Here is a 17617-nt window from a genome sequence, read left to right as displayed (position 1 = left end):
CCCCAGTCTTTGAGGTCATATTGCTGGTATTCATGCTGCAACCGAAGGAGATTTGACTGCGTGCCCTTGAGCAGGCTTCGGAAAATGGGTACGGCAGAGTCCGACATGATGGATGGGATCCTGGGTCAAGGACCTGTCACCCTTCAGGTTCGGCCAGCATAGGCAAAGCAGGAGATTATAAGGCTGTATTTGCCGCTGAGCCTTATTTGAGTGCGTTCTGCACCCAACGTCCTAGTGCATCGAAAGGGGACGCTATCAGCGGGACATGTAGGTATGTTTAGAATGGTTGGACGGAGCGTTGCGCGGGTACCGTCCTGTACAGTAATCAGGATAACGCTGCCATTTTTCGTGTGCTTACCTGTATGAAAGTAAGCATAAGCATACAGTTGGCTGCAGGTTTTTGAAGTCGCCTTTGGGCTTTTCCTCCAATACGTTGTAGGGAGTCCTGCAAGATGTAGTAAGTCGAAATTTGCTGATAACAATTGCTGGCCCCAGTAGAGTACAGTACAGTACCAATTCTGATTGTTTGTTGTCGTTCTCCTGGAATGGATCTGCTGCATCTCGGGATCCCCTCGCTCACCACCGTGACCGTCGTAGGGTTGATCATCTCTCTCGCACTCACCTTGCTCTACCACGCTGCCAAACCAAAGCCCATCCCAGGCATCCCACACAATGTTGCGTCCGCTGGTAACCTTCTGGGCGACGTGCCCGCCATCACATCGCACATCCGCGCGACCGAGGGCACCTTCATCACCTACATCATCGATCTGATGCAATCGCTCAACACACCCATCATCCAGGTCTTCATCCGACCCTTCAGCAAGCCTCTGGTCGTCATGGGCGACTTCCACGAAGCGCACGACGTGCTGATCCACCGGTCCAAGGACTTTGACCGGTCCGACTCGCTGGGCGACCTGGTCAAGGGGCTCGCGCCGGACCACCACATCCACCTCAAGACGGGCGACGCCTGGAAGCGCCAGCGCCGCCTGGTCCAGGATCTCATGACGCCAACCTTCCTGCACAAGGTGGCCGGCCCGGCGCTGCATGCCAATGTCGCCCGCATGGTCAATCTCTGGCGCGAGAAGGCCCTTATCGCCGACGGCCGCCCCTGGCATGCCGCCGACGACATCAACCATGTGGCTCTGGACGCCGTGACGGCCTTCGCCTTTGGCGAGGGCTTTGACCACAGCGCGACCCGACCGGCGCTTGAGACGCTGCGGGCGCTGGATGCAGAGGGCATCGCGGCCGTGCGGCGGGGTGGTGATAAGGATGCGCCAATCGAGTTTCCGCCGGGAAAAGGGGGCGAGTTGCTGGAGGCAATCCTGGAGCTGACTGAGACGGTGGGCGAGGTGCAGGGCAACCCGTGGCCCGCGCTGACGTGGGCGTGGGTGATGCGGCGGCCCCGGATCAAGAGGGCGGTGCGGGTTAAGGAGGCCTACATCATGAAGGAGCTGACAAGTGCGGTACGGCGCTTGACAGGGGCGGATGGCCAGGGGCAGGCGGTGCGCTCGGCGGTGGATCATATGGTCGTCAGCGAGACGAAGCTGGCGCAAAAGGACGGGCGCGCACCGGACTATTTCTCCCGCGTCATGATTGATGAAGTAAACAACGACGCGTTTCCCATGAAAATCACATCTCTCTTTCGGCGGCAAGACACCCAGCTAACGCGGTGGTTCCATACAGATTTTCGGTTTCGTCTTCGCCGGCCACGAAACTACCAGCACCACGCTGTGCTGGGGGCTCAAGTTCCTATCCGACAACCCCCAAGCCCAATCCAAGCTGCGCGACGCCCTCCAAACCACCTTCGCAGCCGCGCACGCCGAGGGCCGCGACCCGGCCGTGCACGAGATCACGGGGTCGCACATCCCCTACCTCGACGCCACCATGGAGGAGATCCTGCGATGCGCGGGCACCGCCCCCGTTGTCGACCGCCAGGCCGTCTACGACACGGAACTGTTGGGATACAAGATCTCAAAGGGAACGATGCTGACCTGCCTCGTGACGGGTCCAACCATGATGAGCCCTGGGTTCGAGATCCCAGACGCGCAGCGCAGCGCGACGAGCCGCGCGGCCAAGGGGGAGGGCCGCGTCCGGGCGTGGGACCCCCAGGACATGGCACTGTTCAACCCGGACCGCTGGATTGTCCGCACGGGCAAGGACAACATTAAGGATGGCCAGGAAGTTGAAGAGTTTGACCCCACGGCGGGCCCGCAGCTGGCTTTTGGGCTGGGCACGCGAGGATGCTACGGCAAGAGGCTTGTCTATGTCGAGATGCGCATGGTGCTCGTTTTGGTGGTGTGGAACTTTGAGCTGTTGGCGTGTCCGCCGGGACTTTCGGGCTATAAGTCCGCGCTCATCACGACCAATGAACCCAGACAGTGTTTTGTGCGGCTGCGCGAGGTGGGAAGGGCCGCCTGTAAAGCAAGATAGACTGAGTAATGTTAGTGTTAGCTTCCTTCCAGAGTCGAATGGCTACGGAGCTTCCTTCCCGTTATTTCTTTGTCTAACCCCACCTTGGTAAGCCATCCTATGATACATCCGATCTGTTGCCAGCAAAACAGTAAACCATCGTACCTGCCCCATCCTCAGCGGTCAATCCACAAGAGACACCTTCCATTTTGCACAAGTCCACCTTGTGTAGGTTTGGAAAAGTCTAGCAAGTTCACATCTAAACAGCGTGGAGTGAAGAATATCTGACCGCTATCTCGAGGTAGCTTGAATTCAAGGCGAGGGTTGAATTTGGGTTACATATTAGTCGGTCGCGATTCGCTAAATTTGCAGAAAGATTACTCGAATAGGCAAGTGGGTCCAAGTGAGGAGAGAATCGGTGCCAAGGCTGGTGTCATCGGCGCTAAGATCTCGATAGCCCACAGGCATCCGCGTGGGGGTTCCGGCCCTTGCGGTCGCGCGAACTTGCGGTCCTATGAGTTTCCCTACCTATCGCAGACGTGTGGATGTCCACTGTGATAATCTACTGTAGTTCTACTACATACACTACCTTATCTGCCCTAACATTCATGCACAGCACTTGCAACAAGCTAATGTTACGCCGCGGGTCGATCCGCCCGGACGTGGCGGTCCGTTTGATGGCGTGTACGCTAATGCAAGTAAGCAAGCGCTAGAGAGCCCTGTAGGGCTGTGCAGATGGAACTACACCGGGAACAACCCCTTGGCGGAACTTGAAGGATCGGGAAAGACCGCTCATGTACTTCGTACTTCGTATAAGTATCTTGTGTGAATAGATAATGCATAAGGTTACACGTATGGACATGTCCGAACTTCGAAGCGGTATTTTTGCGCGCCGTTAATCAGACCCACAGCAACGTACCGTAATCCATTAGGTTGCAGATTTACAGGGATGTTTACCCGGCGGGCAACGGTTCGCCCGTTCAGTCGGCCTCCAAATCCGCCCGCGTGCCGTAAGCAATATCCCGGGCCATCACGATTCACGATGAAGGGGCCGAGGAAAGGTGAGCAAAAACTACACTTACCGTTGCATCCACGGTTGGCTTATACCGCCAACACATAAGCTTACGCAACCCCCGAAACCTCACATGGATAAGGGCCTACCCTAACCCTGAGTATTCAACCTACAATGAACCCTAACCCTGGCTGTTGTAAGAGATGAACCCCCTTTGCATCATCCAGTGCAGGGGCGGGTGGTACGCCAGAAGAGACTGCTCATGCATAGGTGGTACCACTGGACAATTACACCAGGTAGTTGCGCTGCTAGTTTGCAACTCTGCATAGCCCGGAGCAGCGTCTTGGGCCTGCGGTGTAAGCGTCATGATGGTGGTCTTGCAATAACTATGCCCCGGCCGTCTAGATTCTAGAGCTTACACATGAGAAACGCGAAATCTCCCGTCCCTGTCCTGCTGAATTCCACCTGCCTCCCGTTTCCTGGAATTGGCTCACGTGCTTCGTACATCCCTTGCCTCCTCCCCCGTTTGCCTCCCCCTTTTGTTTGTTTTGATTTGCCCACCATGGATTTTACCCAAGTCCATGCCCAACTGGCCCAAGCGCGAGCCGGGTTGGTAGACTACATCTCGCGGCTTCCCGAACAAGAGCCGCGAGTATTGACATGGAACATTGTCTCCGCCGCCAGCGTTGCGCTTCTGGTGTATTGGACGGGTTTGATCATTTACCGTCTAACTCTGCACCCCCTCGCACGCTTCCCGGGTCCCTTTCTGTGCCGGATCAGCGATCTCCAGCAATGCTACTATGAAGCGATTTTGAACGGGAAGTTCATTGAGCAGCTGCCAAAATACCACCGCAAATATGGTGGGTTTGCCGCGCCATGATATACCCGTAACTGCAACATTCGAGAACTGTAGCTGAAACATGATGGAAATAATAACTTGAATTCAGGCCCTATTGTCAGAATCAACCCAAATGAAGTCCACATCGACGACCCAGCCGTCTTCCATGAGTGAGCGTGCCCCCGACAAAATGCGAAGCACGGGCGACAACCGATGAATTCCAAAACACCACTAACGTTCGCGGCCCAGGATCTACAAGCAAAACACGCCGTTTACCAAGGACCCCAAGTCCTATGGGCTGGGCGTCTCACAGGCCATGGCCTTCACCAGCCCCGTGGAGAAGCACAGAGTGAAGAGGCAAGCCCTTGACCCAGCCTTTTCCAAGCGACGCGTCAACATGATGGAAGACGGTCTTTACGAAGAGCTCGAAAAGGTGTTTGATCGGATAGACGGCTACGAGAAGAGGGACGAGGAGGTGCCCATCTCCGAGCTGTACTATTGCTACACGGTAAATTCGTGGCCCTGCTCCTATCAGGTTTGCCTGTCAAGTAGAGGCATGCATGGGGTAGCTTGAAACGATATGCTGACAAAAAATAATGAAAAAATGAGCAGGGCGACATTATTTCTCGGTACCTCTTTGGCAAGAGCCTGGGTCTAATCTCGGCCCCCGACTTCCTCGAGCGTGCGGAGCAGATGCGTTCCTTCACCAGAGGCGTCTGGATTTCAATCCACTTCCAGTTTATCCGGGACACAATGCTGGCTATGCCGCGATGGATCACGTCTTTTCTCAACGACGCGTGGGTGAAGGTCCTCTGGGTAGGTTGTTTCTCATGCTCTGCTTCTTCTCGCTCTCGTACCTCATATCGATCAGCCGATCTGACCCTGGACTCCTCAACAGTTTTGCGAGGACCTCGCCAAGAATGCCATCGCCAACTTCGACGCGGCGGAATCCTCCGAGAAGCTGTCCAAGCCCGGCCAGGAGACCATTTTCGACCGTCTCCTTAGCGACAATGACCGCCGCCGGCAAAAGGGCCAGGAGGCGCACCCCCTGACCTTCCGCGAACTGGCGGATGAGAGTGTCGCCATCCTCAACGCGGGCACGGAGCCGACGGCAACCATGATGGTCTACGCGACATACTTTTTCCTCCGATACCCCGAGGTGCAGGAGCGGATCCTCAAGGAGTTGAGCACAGTGCAACGCGACGAAAAAGGGCGGCTGCCGCTTGTCAAAGTGGAGTCGTTGCCATACTTTGTGAGTCGGAAAATCTAGGTTGCCTCTCAGAAACATCCAGATTGATCGAATTGCCACTGACCCCGGGAACGGCGGGGTATCGCAGACTGGTTTCGTGCGAGAGACTCTTCGTTATGTACCTCTTGTCCCCGGCCGTCTGCCGCGCGTTGTTCCCAAGGGCGGACTCTACGTGCCTGCCGCGAGAGACACAATCCCCGAAGGCGCTGTCGTTGGCATAGACCACATGCCTCTGCACTGGAACCAGGATATCTTTGAGCGTCCGAGCGAGTTCGATCCCGGGCGCTGGCTAGGCGAAGCCGGCAAGGAGCTCAACCATTGGCTGTTGTCCTTTTCTAAGGGCAGGACTGATTGCATTGGAAAAAAGTACGTGACCATTTATGTGATTCGGTTGTCGCGCTGTGCGGCTCTCTTGGTATTCATGTTGACACCGTGATGCTGCTTGCAGTCTTGCCTATGCCGAGATGCACCTCGTTCTGGCGAATCTCTTCTCTCGGTACCAGTTGGAGTTGACCCCCGGCAGCGACGAGGCCATGGTATGGCTCGATCGGGTCATTGTCCATCCCGCGAAGAACTTGCGCATCAAGGTCAGGGCAAGGAACCTCGAAGCGGTCGCTTGATGTGTGCGGGAACAACCGTCACGGTCCTAGACTCTAAACGTGGGCCTGCAGCATGTCACGGTGTTTGTAGGCAACTTTGGAAGGTCGGAATCTCGATCCAAGGGTGCTGCCAGGGACGGATCTCTTGGTGCAGTGGACGTTGCAGAGTACAACAGAAGCCTAGCAGTTCTGTTAAGAGGGGTAGTCGAGAGGATGATTTTTGCATACAAAAAATCGGGCCGCACTAACAGACTTCTTCCCCTCTAAAGTAGACGTGTCCCGATGCCATAGTCCATCGTGCTTGCCCTAAGTTCCCGCTTCACTCTTTTCAAGAACACCTAGAAACAGTGAAAAGGAAGGAACGAGAACGGCCCGTATAAGTCGACGTGGCACAGCAGCCTAGGTACCTAGGTACCTACCAAGTTCCATGTCTCGCAACTGCCTTCCAATTTGACCTTGCACCAGTTGACCTCGTAGCTCTTGCATACACCGTACTCAATGGACGCCGTCTGTGTGTGGCAGTGACCAACATTGCCATCGACGCGCCAGCAGGCGTCTCCAACTGAAATCCAGCCTAGTTGTCTGGCCTGATACCGAATCCGCCCGAATCTCATGGCCAACATCTTTCTATATTCTCTCCTTACTCTCTGCAACGAGAAGAGGACTTCGGATGTGAGGGTTTCGCCCACTACTGGTAGGACGTGATAATCCATGGCTGGAAACACTAGATGCAAGCAAGTCTCGACTGGAAACACTAATTGATGTTTATGTAGGTAAGTACCAGGTTTTACTCTAGCAGTCTAGTGCGCGCAAGCTAAATGTGAATCCAGTCTCAGTTACATCATTGTATCTGGCCCTCCAAAGCATCCCTGAAAAACGCAGCCGTCGCCGCCACCATCTCCTTTGACCCGTCACCCGTGGCAATGTTCAAATGCCCTTTCCCCTTAGCCCAATATTCCCGCTTGGGCGCCGTGATTCGCGCAAAAGCCTCTTTCTGCTCCTCAGGCGGCGAGATTCCATCAAGCTCGGGAATGATCATCATAGTAGGCGCTTTGATCATGTCCATGTACTCCTTCGGCCTGAACATGGCCAGCTTTTGGTACGTCTGCAAGCTGATGCGATCCCGAAAATCCGGATGCCCGAGCTCGGTTGCCGCCTTCATCAGCGTGTACGCCTCGAGTCCCCCCGGCATCCCGATGGGATTGTCACCCTTGGCGTTGAACGGCGCAAGCGAGTACGGCTCGTTGCCGCGCAGCTGTGAGACGCGGTCCTTAATCAGCTGTGCGTACGCCTTGTCGGCCTTGTGCGGCGCCACGTAGTGGAAGAGCGGGCAGACCATGACCAGGGCCTTGGGCCGTCGGTCGATGGCAGCACAGCAGGCCGACACGACGCCGCCAAATGACATTCCCCACAGAACGATGCGATGCGAGTCGACGCTCGGCAGGCCGGCGACGTACGTATAGATGTCTACAGTTGCCAGAAACACGGTGCAAAAGCATCCGGACCCTCGTTAGCACGCAGGGTCATTCCGAGCGTTGCTTCTCGGGCCCAACACGCAACCAAGGGGCTCGCTGAACAACTCACCAGAAAGGTCCTCGGCCATTTGCAGAGGGTTAAGCAAGTTCCGCGGTTGCCCGCCGCTGGCCCCTACACTCCGTGCATCATACAGGAGCACATTATACCCCAAGGAATGGAACGCCTCGGCGACTTCTGGGAGCGTCATTTCCTTGACGCAGTTGAACTGTATTTACGGGCGGCTCATGTGAGTTATTGGGTTACAGTGTACACCGAGCTACGCGAACTTACACCGTGGGACATGATGATGGCCGGAGCGGGCCCCTCAACGGTGTAGAGCCATCCTGCGATGGTGGTGCCGTCAATGGTTTTGCACTCGACCGGTCGATGGCGTGGAAGGACCGTCATGGCGGCCGATTGAGATTTGGGAGCGTGGGCGCGAGGGGAATGAACTGTGAAGCTGTGCCAACGCGGTTGCTCCAAAATGGCTGTTGTGACTTGGGTTTCGAAGGGAAGCACAGCCAGAATGAAGCAGAGACGGCACTTTGGTCCAGGTTAGAAATTAGAACGATCTGTTTGATGAAAACCAAAGTTGCCCGCCACAATAGTCTTTGCCGTATGTACAAAAGTCGAAAGCTGCAATGCTGATGCCTCAGCATCAACGCAATCACATGCGGTCACGAAAGGAGTAGCACGCCCTTGTCACCGCGACGGCCCAGACTCGACGCAGCAATAGATGATAGGTGGTTCCGAGTGATGATACATCAAGTGTGAGGTAATCACAACGGTTACATCGAGACGCATGACAATACCGTCGACCCTGGGTATAAGCAGTACATACATTAAAATGCTGACATGGTAAGCAGGGGGCCGATTCGCAAGCGAGGCCAAGAACGATGGATGATGCAGATAATCAACGTGGACTCGGGGATAGCCTCATCGAGACATCAGAGACAGCACTGATTGCCCCTGGGCGGTTGCCTTGACCGCAACCGCTGGCCTCACTCCTGGCTAAAATCGCCATTTACTAACAGCAAAAGAGCGGTAAAGGTTAGGACAGAGCCGCCATGTCGAGGATTCACTGTAACAGTAATCATCAAAAGTGCACTGCACCCTATCAGCAGCAAATCGCTCTGTATACTTGGTCTAGACTCTAGACTAGATGCAGAAGGAGCAGCTTATCTCCGTGAGCAAAGGGGGCTGGGCAGTCGGCCAAGGCAGGTATCAGTATCAACTATCTCTAGATGCAAGGTAAGGAAAGGGATATATGGATACGTAGCTAGGCTCACATATACGATCAAGGAAGCTGTCACAGCACAACAGATCCGAGCACGGCAGGGTCTTTCTTCAAAACATCAAGATAACCCGCGTGCCTTCCTCGGACCGGGCACATCTCAGGCTAGACGAGATCAGCCCATCCTCCCGAGTCCTTACACCGTCATACCGTCCACATCAACCCTTGTTTCCAGTTCCAACCCAGTAGGAACGAACCATGGCCAAGCCGCAGTTCCGACAGGAGCCTGTCGCCATCGTGGGCTTCGCCTGCCGCCTGCCCGGCGGCAACCACTCGCCCCAGAAGCTATGGGACTTTTTGGAGCGCGGGGGCATCGCGCCCAACACGGTGCCCCTGACGCGGTTCGACATCAAGGGCCATTATGACGGGTCGCACAAGCCAGGCACGATGCGGCCCAAGGGCGGCATGTTCCTGGGCGACGTCGACCTGGCCGACTTTGATGCCTCTTTTTTCGAGATATCCGGGACCGAGGCCATCGCCATGGATCCGAACCAGCGCCAGATGCTCGAGGTTGTCTTTGAGGGCCTCGAGAACGCAGGTATACCCCTAGAGAAGCTGGATGGCGCGCCGGTCGCGTGCTTTGTAGGGTCTTATGCCAGCGGTGAGTGTTCCGGGGAGAACAGATGATACGCACCAGCATCCTGAAGCAAGCTGACATGGCCAACGGGGTAGACTACGGCGATATGCAAAATCGCGACGCCGAGGACCGGCCGGCCAACTGCCCCATCGGCGTCGGGCGGGCCATCATGGCGAACCGTCTGAGCTACTTCCTCAACATCAAGGGCCCCTCGGTCACCATCGACACGGCTTGCTCGGGCAGTCTCGTCGGTCTGGACCTGGCCTGCCGCTCACTGCAGTCGGGAGAGGTCGATGCCGCCATTGTCGCCACCTCCAATCTGTATCTGAATCCGGACCACGTCATGGACGCGGGCAACGTTGGCCAGGCGCACTCGCCCTCGGCCCTGTGCCACACGTTCGATGCGGATGCCGACGGCTACGTCAAAGCCGAGGCTGTCAGCTGTGTCATCGTCAAGAGGCTGGCGGATGCGATCCGAGACCGGGATCCGATTCGAGCAGTCGTGAGGGGAACAGCATCGAACAGGTTCGTTTTGCTCGTCAATGCTTAACCCACGGACGGTCAAGGCTGATGATTCACCAACACTAGCAACGGGCGAACGGGAGGCATTGCCAGCCCTAGTTCTACGGATCAAGCAGCCGCCATTCGGGCAGCGTATGCGAATGCGGGCATCACAAACTACAACGACACGGCCTACCTTGAATGCCACGGTACGGGCACCCAGGCAGGTGATCCTACCGAAGTCACGGGCGCCGGCTCAGTGTTCGCGGCAACGCGCCCGGCCGACAAGCCACTCATCATCGGCTCTGTAAGTGGTGACTCGCTGAAGGACGGAAAGGGGGCTGCCGAAGACTAACCTTATCTGCCACTCAATTCAGATCAAGAGCAACGTCGGGCACTCGGAACCCGCGGCAGGCAACTCCGGACTGATCAAGACAGTCCTGGCGATAGAGAAGGGATTGATCCCGGGTACTCCGACCTTCATGAAGCCCAGTCCCAAGAGTACGTATCATGTCCCTTTTCAGTCTAGACGATCTTAGGGAAAAGGGGGGAAGGGACAGAGCAGCCGAACGGAAATGTCGAGTTGCCTCGGCCATAATGCTCACCTTGTATCGTTCTTCTAGTCGACTTTATCGGAAACAAAGTCAAGGCATCGCGTGTATCGCTCGCGTGGCCCGACGAAGGCTACCCGCTACGGCGCGCCAGCATCAACTCGTTCGGTTACGGGGGCTCCAACGCACACGCCATCATCGAACAGGCGCCGGTTGAGGGAAGGGAAAACCACATCTTCTCGATCAAGACGGATAGCAGCGCCGACGACGAGGAAGACGAGGACGACGAGGAGATCGAGGATACGGCGGCGCGGCGACCGTTTGTCCTCGTCCTGTCGGCCAACGACGCCGCTTCACTCAAGGGCAACATGCAGGCACTGACCAACCACCTGGTCAATCCGCGGGTCAAGGTGCGCCTGTCCGACCTGGCGTACACCCTTTCCGAGCGACGCACGCGGTTATGGCACCGCGCCTATGTTAGCACGGCCAGCACGGAAATTGAAGAGTCCGACTTTGTGGTGGCAAGAAAGGCCCCTTCGCCGCCCAAGCTCGGTTTCGTCTTTACAGGCCAAGGCGCGCAGTGGCCTCAAATGGGGCGAGACCTGCTGGCCTTCTTCCCATCCATCACACGCTCCATCCTGGAAGAGCTTGACGCCGTGCTCCAGGCACAACCCGAGGCACCCAAGTGGTCGCTGCTGACGGAGCTGACGGAGCCCAGAAGCGCAGAGCACCTCCGCCAGCCCGAGTTTTCCCAGCCTTTGGTAACCGCGCTGCAGCTCGTGATTGTGGCCATCCTGGAGTCATGGGGCGTCAAGCCCAGCAGTGTAGTGGGCCACTCTTCGGGCGAGATCGCCGCTGCGTACGCCGCCGGCCTGCTGGACCGCGCCGGCGCCATCAAGGCCGCCTTCTACCGTGGGCGCGCCGCCGTGAACCGCAAAGCCGATGCCGAACCCAACGTGGGTATGCTCGCCGTGGGTCTTGGCGTCGAGGGCGTCGCGCCCTTCATTGAGAAGGCAGAATACGTCGGCAAGGTGTGGATTGCCTGCCTCAACAGCCCCAGCAGCCTGACCATTTCGGGTAAGAAGCCTGCGCTCGAGGCGCTTGCTGAGGAACTCAAGGCGGCTGGTCACTTCGCGCGGCTGCTGCAAGTCGATCTTGCCTATCACTCGGCGCTGATGAGTGTGATCGGCGACGAGTACGATCGTCTCCTGAGGACCGACCAGGCGTTCCAGCCCCTTAGCGACGGCAGCTTGTCTCAAGTCAGCATGTTCTCGTCCGTCACAGCGTCCAAGAAGGAGAGCCCCGCCGATGCGCTGTACTGGAAGACCAATATGGTGTCCCCTGTGCGATTTGCCGAGGCGCTCAAAGAGCTCGTCACCAAGGACTCTCCGGACCTGCTCATCGAGATTGGCCCTTCGGGTGCGCTGGCGGGACCCGTGTCCCAGGTGCTCAAGTCCTTGCCCTCGGGCTCCGACGTCGCCTATACCGCTTCGTGGTCCCGCGGCGCCAATGCCGGCAAGTCCCTCTTTGACGTCGCCGGCCGCCTCTTCGCCACGGGGCACCCGATCGACTTGGAGCGGGTGAACGAGTATGATATAAACACAGTTCGCACCATTGTCGACCTGCCCAACTACTCGTGGAACCACTCGGTCAAGTACTGGCACGAGAATGCCGCCAGCAAAGACTGGCGGTACAAGCAGTTCATCACGCACGACCTGCTCGGCAGCAAGATCCCTGGCACATCGTGGGAGAGCCCGACCTGGCGCAAGCATCTGAACCTGGCCGACGTGCCGTGGCTGCGCGATCACAAGATGGGGCCCGACGTGCTCATCCCGGGAGCCGGTCTCGCCACCATGGCGCTCGAAGCCATGTACCAGAAGCACCGGGCGCTGAACCCGGACCTTGATATCAGCTCACCCAACGAACTGGCGTACCGGTTCCGCAACGTCAAGTTTGACCGCGCCGTCGTGGTCGACGAAGGCAAACCCACCACGATCATGCTCACCTTGACCCGCGTGCCGGGCAGCAAGGACTGGCACGAGTTCCGTATCCGCACCACAGCGGCTGGTGTTGTGTACGAGCACTGTGCAGGCCTGATCCGCGTTCAGGAGCCCCTGGACGAGAGCGAGACGCTCAAGGGAGACGACCTTGCTCCCCTCAGGCACCCGCAGTCGGCCAAGCTGTGGTACAAGGCGCAGCGCCAGGTCGGCATGGGCTTTGGCCCGACCTTCCAGCTCATCAAGAGCATCGAATCCGTGTCCGGTAGCCGCACCTGCAGGACCATCGTGTCGCTCGAGCCACCGCCATCCAAGTGGGACCCACAATCCTATTACCCGCTGCATCCGGCAGTGCTCGACAGCTGCCTGCAGACGGCCACGCCGGCCAACGCCGCGGGTGAGCGCAGCCTAATCAAGGATACCATGATCCCAGCCCTAGTCGACGACATGGTCATCAACAAGATGCCGCGCAACCTGTACGAAGGCCTGTCTGTGGCCGAGTCCGTCTACACGGGCCGTGGCCGGCGCGACGTCGCTAAGAGCTGGATCGCCAATGTGGGCATTTACGACCCGCAGACCGGCGCGCCGATCCTGCGCGTTAGGGGGCTGAACTACGTCCGCCTCGACGTCGATGAGAAGCCCGATCCGCACGTGTTCCATACCGTCACCTGGAAGCCCGATATCTCGCTGCTGACCCAGCATCAGCTGACATTCCTCTCGTCCGAGTCGGCGAGCAGGCTGGAGACGGTGATCGATCTGGTTGCGCACAAGAAACCCGCGCTCAAGGTGGTCGAGATCAACCTCGACGGTGCAGACACCTCTAGCCTCTGGTTTCAGGCCGAGAGCTTGGCCCAGGCACGGCAGGCCTACACGCAGTACGACTTTGCCACGCCCGATGCCAAGACGTTAGTCACGGTGCAGGCGGGGCACGAGGGCAAGAGGAATGCCGCCTTCCACCTGCTCGCCCGTGCAAAGGAGGGGCTCGGCCTGCCCGTCAGCGAGCCGACATACGATCTCGCCATTGTCAAGGGGCCGTCGGAAGCCGCTGCCGGGGAGATTATGACGAGTCTGAAGCCCCTGTTGAAGCCCGACGCGTTTGCTCTGCTGGTGGCTGGGCGCGACGGGGTCGCCGGAGCCCTTGCTGCTGGTGCGCCGGGGAGCTCCGATGTAGAAGAAGGCTTGGAGTCCGGGTCCCCGGCCTCGCCCGAATCTCCCGGCACGCCGTCCGAAGCTTCCTCTTCTTCTGGCGCACCCTCGTCTGATGACACGCCCGTAAGCTCTCTTGGTACCACCCCTGGCGATACCAGCAAAATATTCGGCGACAATCACTACTTCTCAGCCCGTCGCAAGCTGCAAAGGCTTGCAAAGGCGAATAGTATCAGCGACTTAGCCTCTGCCCTTGAGATCCCTACTTTACTCAGCAGCAGTCCGGCCTATCTGTTGACCAACAACTCGACTGACGTGAAGACTGCCCAGGATGGGCCCTGGCACCTCACCATCGCCCTCTTCGAGGAGGAGACGGTCTCCCCACTCACACCATCTTTGCGGTCCGCGCTCGAAACCTCTGGCTGGACCGTCAATACTGCGCCGATCACGAAGCTTGCGGGCCGGGAACATGCCAAAGACGAGGACAAGTCGGCTGTACTCATCCTGGACGATCTTTCCAAGCCGGGCGTTCTGGCCCGTATTCCCGAGGCGCAATGGGACGCGCTCAAGGCGCTCATCGCCACGGCCACCCCGCTGCTGTGGGTGACCAAGGGTGCGCAGACTTCGCACGTCACACACCCGGGCAATGCGCTCGTGCTGGGCTTGTTCCGGGTCGCGCGGCGTGAGGACCCGCAGGCGCGGCTGCACGTGCTAGACGTGCAGAGCGCGACCTCGCCCGCGACGACGTGGGCCATTGAGCAAGTGCTGCGCAAGATCCGCACGTCAGGCCGTGACTCTGCCGACGTCGAGACCGAGTACGCCGAGCGCGATGGAGTGCTGCTAGTCCAAAGGCTGGTTCCGGACACGCCCGTCAACGACTTCAAGGCCGCCGAGAGCGGCAAGGGACTGGAACCCGTGGTTAAGGGCCTGCACGCGACCGAGGCCCAGGTGCGCCTCCAGGCCGAGAAGATCGGCACGCTACAGAGCTTGACCTGGTGCGAGACGGATACGGGCGAAGTGCCCATGGAAGCGGGCATGGTGGAGATTGAGGTCATGGCCGTGGCCGTCAACTTCAAGGTTAGTTCAATATGAACGCTAATGGAATCATGCCCCTTTCCGTGAGATTAGCATGCTGATAAACTCGAACCCCAGGATGTCGCTACTACTATGGGTATCGTTCCGGAAAACGAACACATGATCGGCTGCGAGTGTGCCGGCTACATCAAGCGCATCGGACCGGGCGTGACCAGGAACTTCAAGGTGGGCGACCGCGTCGCCGCCATGCGGAGCGGCACCTACGTCAACCGCGTCCAGTGTCCCCAGGACCGCGTGCACGTCATCCCGGACAATATGAGCTTCGAGGATGCGGCGACAATTCCACTGGTGTACCTGACGGCCATCTATGCTCTGTACCATCTCGGAAACCTGCGGGAGGGACAGGTGAGTACTACCACTGCTTTTCTAGCACGCTGGACTCACCCTAATGCGATTATCTCTCGCAGTCTGTTCTCATCCACTCCGCAGCCGGCGGCGTGGGAATTGCCGCGATCCAGCTGGCCAAGTACAAGAAGGCGGACGTAAGCTCTCACTGTTCCTATTAGCACATGCTCTTTCTCACGCAAAAACAGATTTTCGTCACGGTCGGCACCGATGACAAGCGCGAGTTCCTGGCCAAGAACTTTGATATCCCCGCGAACCGCATGTTCTCTTCGCGCAACACCAAGTTCGCCGAGGAGATCCGGCGCGAGACGGGTGGCCGCGGAGTTGACGTAATCCTGAACTCGCTGATCGGCGAGCTGCTCGACGAGTCGTGGCGACTGACTGCCGACGGCGGTATCATGGTCGAGATTGGCAAGCGCGATATTGTCGACCGTAACACGCTAGCGATGGAGCCCTTCGACAGGAACTGCTCGTTCCGGGCCGTGGACCTTTCCTACACCAAGGAGATCACGAACGAACTCATCGGAGACCTGCTGGATGAGATCTTCGACCTTGTCGAGGGCGGCCACATCGGCCCCATCCACCCCGTCACGACGTACGGCTTCGACAAGGTCATAGATGCGCTCTCGTACATCCGCCGCGGCCAGCATATTGGCAAGATCGTCGTCAGTAGCGGGGAGCAGGACGTCCAGCTGCCCATCCGCCCGGCCGTCCGTAAGCTGCGTCTGCAGCCCGAGGGCGCCTCGTACCTCATTGTCGGCGGCCTTAAGGGCCTCTGCGGCAGCGTCGCCGTGCACCTGGCGCGCCACGGAGCCCGCCACATCATTGCCCTGAGCAGGAGCGGCACAAACGACGAGGCCTCGGCCCGGGTCATCCAGAACTGCGCGGCCTATGGCTGTGAGGTGACAGACGCCAAGGGCGACGTGGGCGATCTTGACTTTGTCCGGAGCGTCTTCCGATCGGCGCGACCAAGGAGGATTGCCGGCGTGATTCAAGGTGCTATGGTCTTGAGGGTGAGTACTTAGCAGCCCTACTAATTCTTTCCCAACCCACCAAGTCATGTCATCCTACGCTCTTCTTGTTAGCATGTACCTACTGAGCGCTTCCGTGCTCACACCGAATGCAGGACAAGCCGTTCGAGACCATGACGCACGACGACTACCATACGGCAATCCACGCCAAGGTGGCGGGCACGTGGAACCTGCACAGCGCCGCGCAGCAGGAGCAGAAGCAACCCCTGGACTTTTTCACCATGCTTTCCTCCATCTCGGGAGTCGTGGGCAACAAGGGCCAGGCCAACTACGCCGCGGCCAATGCCTTCCTCGACGCCTTCGCGTCCTACCGGCGCTCGCTAGGGTTGCGCGCCAACACGGTCGATTTGGGCGCCATCGAGGACGTGGGCTACATCGCTGAGCAGGGCAACGGCCTCGAGGCCCGCTTCGACAAGAAGCAGTGGACGCCCATCGACGAGGGCATGCTGCGGCGCATCATCAGCTACTCCGTGTTCCAGCAGGACGACGGCACCGGCGGTGCCCCACTCAACCCCACCAGCGGCGCACAGCTCATCACGGGCCTAGCATACCCACTAACAGACGACGGATCCAACGACCTGGCGGGCGAGCCGCGGTTCCGGTACCTGTTCAACCGCCACGGGGCGGGCGGCAATGGCGATGGCAACGATGCGGACGGTGGCAGCGGCGACAACAACAATGCAGCCGACCAGGCCATCAAGGCATTCAAGGTGTTGCAGGCGTCTGGCGGCGAGCCCGCGGCGCTGAACAAGGCCGCCGTGGGCGTGCTGCAGACGCAGATCACCAAGGTTTTGCGGCTCGAGACCGAGATGGAGCCCGGCAAGCCGCTCATGGCCTACGGTCTCGACTCGCTCTCGGCCGTCGAGCTCCGCGGCTGGGTGCGCCAGAAGCTGGGCGCCGAGCTGAGCACGCTCGACATCACCAACGCGAGCTCGCTGATTGCCCTGTGCGAGAAGTTGGTTGGCAAGCTGGTGTCGCCTGGAATTGAGGCGGCGAAATAGGGTTGAGGATTAAAGGAATTGGATAAAGATGCAAAATTCCAGAACAAAGTTTGCAGCCCTCAAGTAGGCCTTGGTTAGGTGTTAGGGCTAATGTTATGTGGAAACCTCAACCTTGTCGGTGTTGAGGGAAGAAGGCAGGGCATGTGAGACGCTTGGAGGGAGGAAGGAGCTAATCCGGCACGGGCCGGGTTGGCGTCGCTGTGGGGCCCACTTAAGGTCAACTCCACCAACGAACCAACAGACTTTGGAGGATAAATGATTCTGTTTATCGTTCCTGTCTTTTATCATAGATACAATTCTAGAATATACAGTTCATAAACAATGCATAGTTCACAATGCTTGGATTAGCAATTCCCAAGTGCGTGTGACAACAGAGCTTGAGAGAGCTCAGGGACAATGGGACATGGTGGGAACCTGGAAGACCTGGATGGAGCGTGGAGCGTTGGCACGAGGCCAC

General features: G+C 58.2%; 4 protein-coding genes across 4 annotated transcripts; 3 read left to right on the top strand and 1 right to left on the bottom strand.

Moving 5' to 3' along the window:
* Positions 1-521: 521 nt before the first annotated feature.
* Positions 522-2430, top strand: N656DRAFT_836654 (cytochrome P450; the record flags this gene model as incomplete). The annotated part of the gene is made up of 2 exons (XM_064818789.1): positions 522-1601; positions 1684-2430. Exons 1-2 carry the CDS (start codon positions 546-548, stop codon positions 2428-2430), a joined length of 1803 nt encoding a protein of 600 aa, XP_064670769.1. The 5' UTR covers positions 522-545.
* A 1553-nt stretch (positions 2431-3983) lies between these two features.
* On the top strand, positions 3984-6128 carry N656DRAFT_844755 (cytochrome P450; the record flags this gene model as incomplete). Its single annotated transcript, XM_064819158.1, has 7 exons — positions 3984-4281; positions 4369-4429; positions 4509-4767; positions 4872-5075; positions 5158-5511; positions 5597-5874; positions 5957-6128. 7 exons carry the CDS (start codon positions 3984-3986, stop codon positions 6126-6128), a joined length of 1626 nt encoding a protein of 541 aa, XP_064670768.1.
* An 820-nt stretch (positions 6129-6948) lies between these two features.
* Positions 6949-8030, bottom strand: N656DRAFT_708655 (DltD domain-containing protein; the record flags this gene model as incomplete). Its single annotated transcript, XM_064811525.1, has 3 exons — positions 6949-7574; positions 7692-7848; positions 7914-8030. The coding sequence occupies 3 exons, from the start codon at positions 8028-8030 to the stop codon at positions 6949-6951; spliced, it is 900 nt and encodes a 299-aa protein (XP_064670767.1).
* Positions 8031-9135: 1105 nt separating this feature from the next.
* N656DRAFT_730717 (uncharacterized protein) lies at positions 9136-17323 on the top strand. The gene is made up of 9 exons (XM_064812630.1): positions 9136-9517; positions 9589-10018; positions 10082-10301; positions 10372-10495; positions 10618-14765; positions 14841-15128; positions 15191-15265; positions 15317-16141; positions 16255-17323. The coding sequence occupies exons 1-9, from the start codon at positions 9304-9306 to the stop codon at positions 17158-17160; spliced, it is 7230 nt and encodes a 2409-aa protein (XP_064670766.1). The 5' UTR covers positions 9136-9303; the 3' UTR covers positions 17161-17323.
* Positions 17324-17617: the final 294 nt, after the last annotated feature.

The sequence above is a fragment of the Canariomyces notabilis genome (genome assembly GCF_033297395.1).
Source record: "Canariomyces notabilis strain CBS 508.74 unplaced genomic scaffold N656scaffold_9, whole genome shotgun sequence".
NCBI lineage: Eukaryota > Fungi > Ascomycota > Sordariomycetes > Sordariales > Chaetomiaceae > Canariomyces > Canariomyces notabilis.
Note: the sequence above shows the minus strand (reverse complement) of the source record. Positions and strands in the feature narration are given on the sequence as shown.

Bases quoted from the DNA above. Each gene is read 5' to 3' on its own strand.
- N656DRAFT_730717 (XM_064812630.1), top strand. From the start codon at position 9,304: ATGCGGCCCAAGGGCGGCATGTTCCTGGGCGACGTCGACCTGGCCGAC. The intron at 15,129-15,190 runs GTGAGTACTACC...TATCTCTCGCAG, and splicing joins GAAACCTGCGGGAGGGACAG to TCTGTTCTCATCCACTCCGC. The intron at 15,266-15,316 runs GTAAGCTCTCAC...ACGCAAAAACAG, and splicing joins CCAAGTACAAGAAGGCGGAC to ATTTTCGTCACGGTCGGCAC.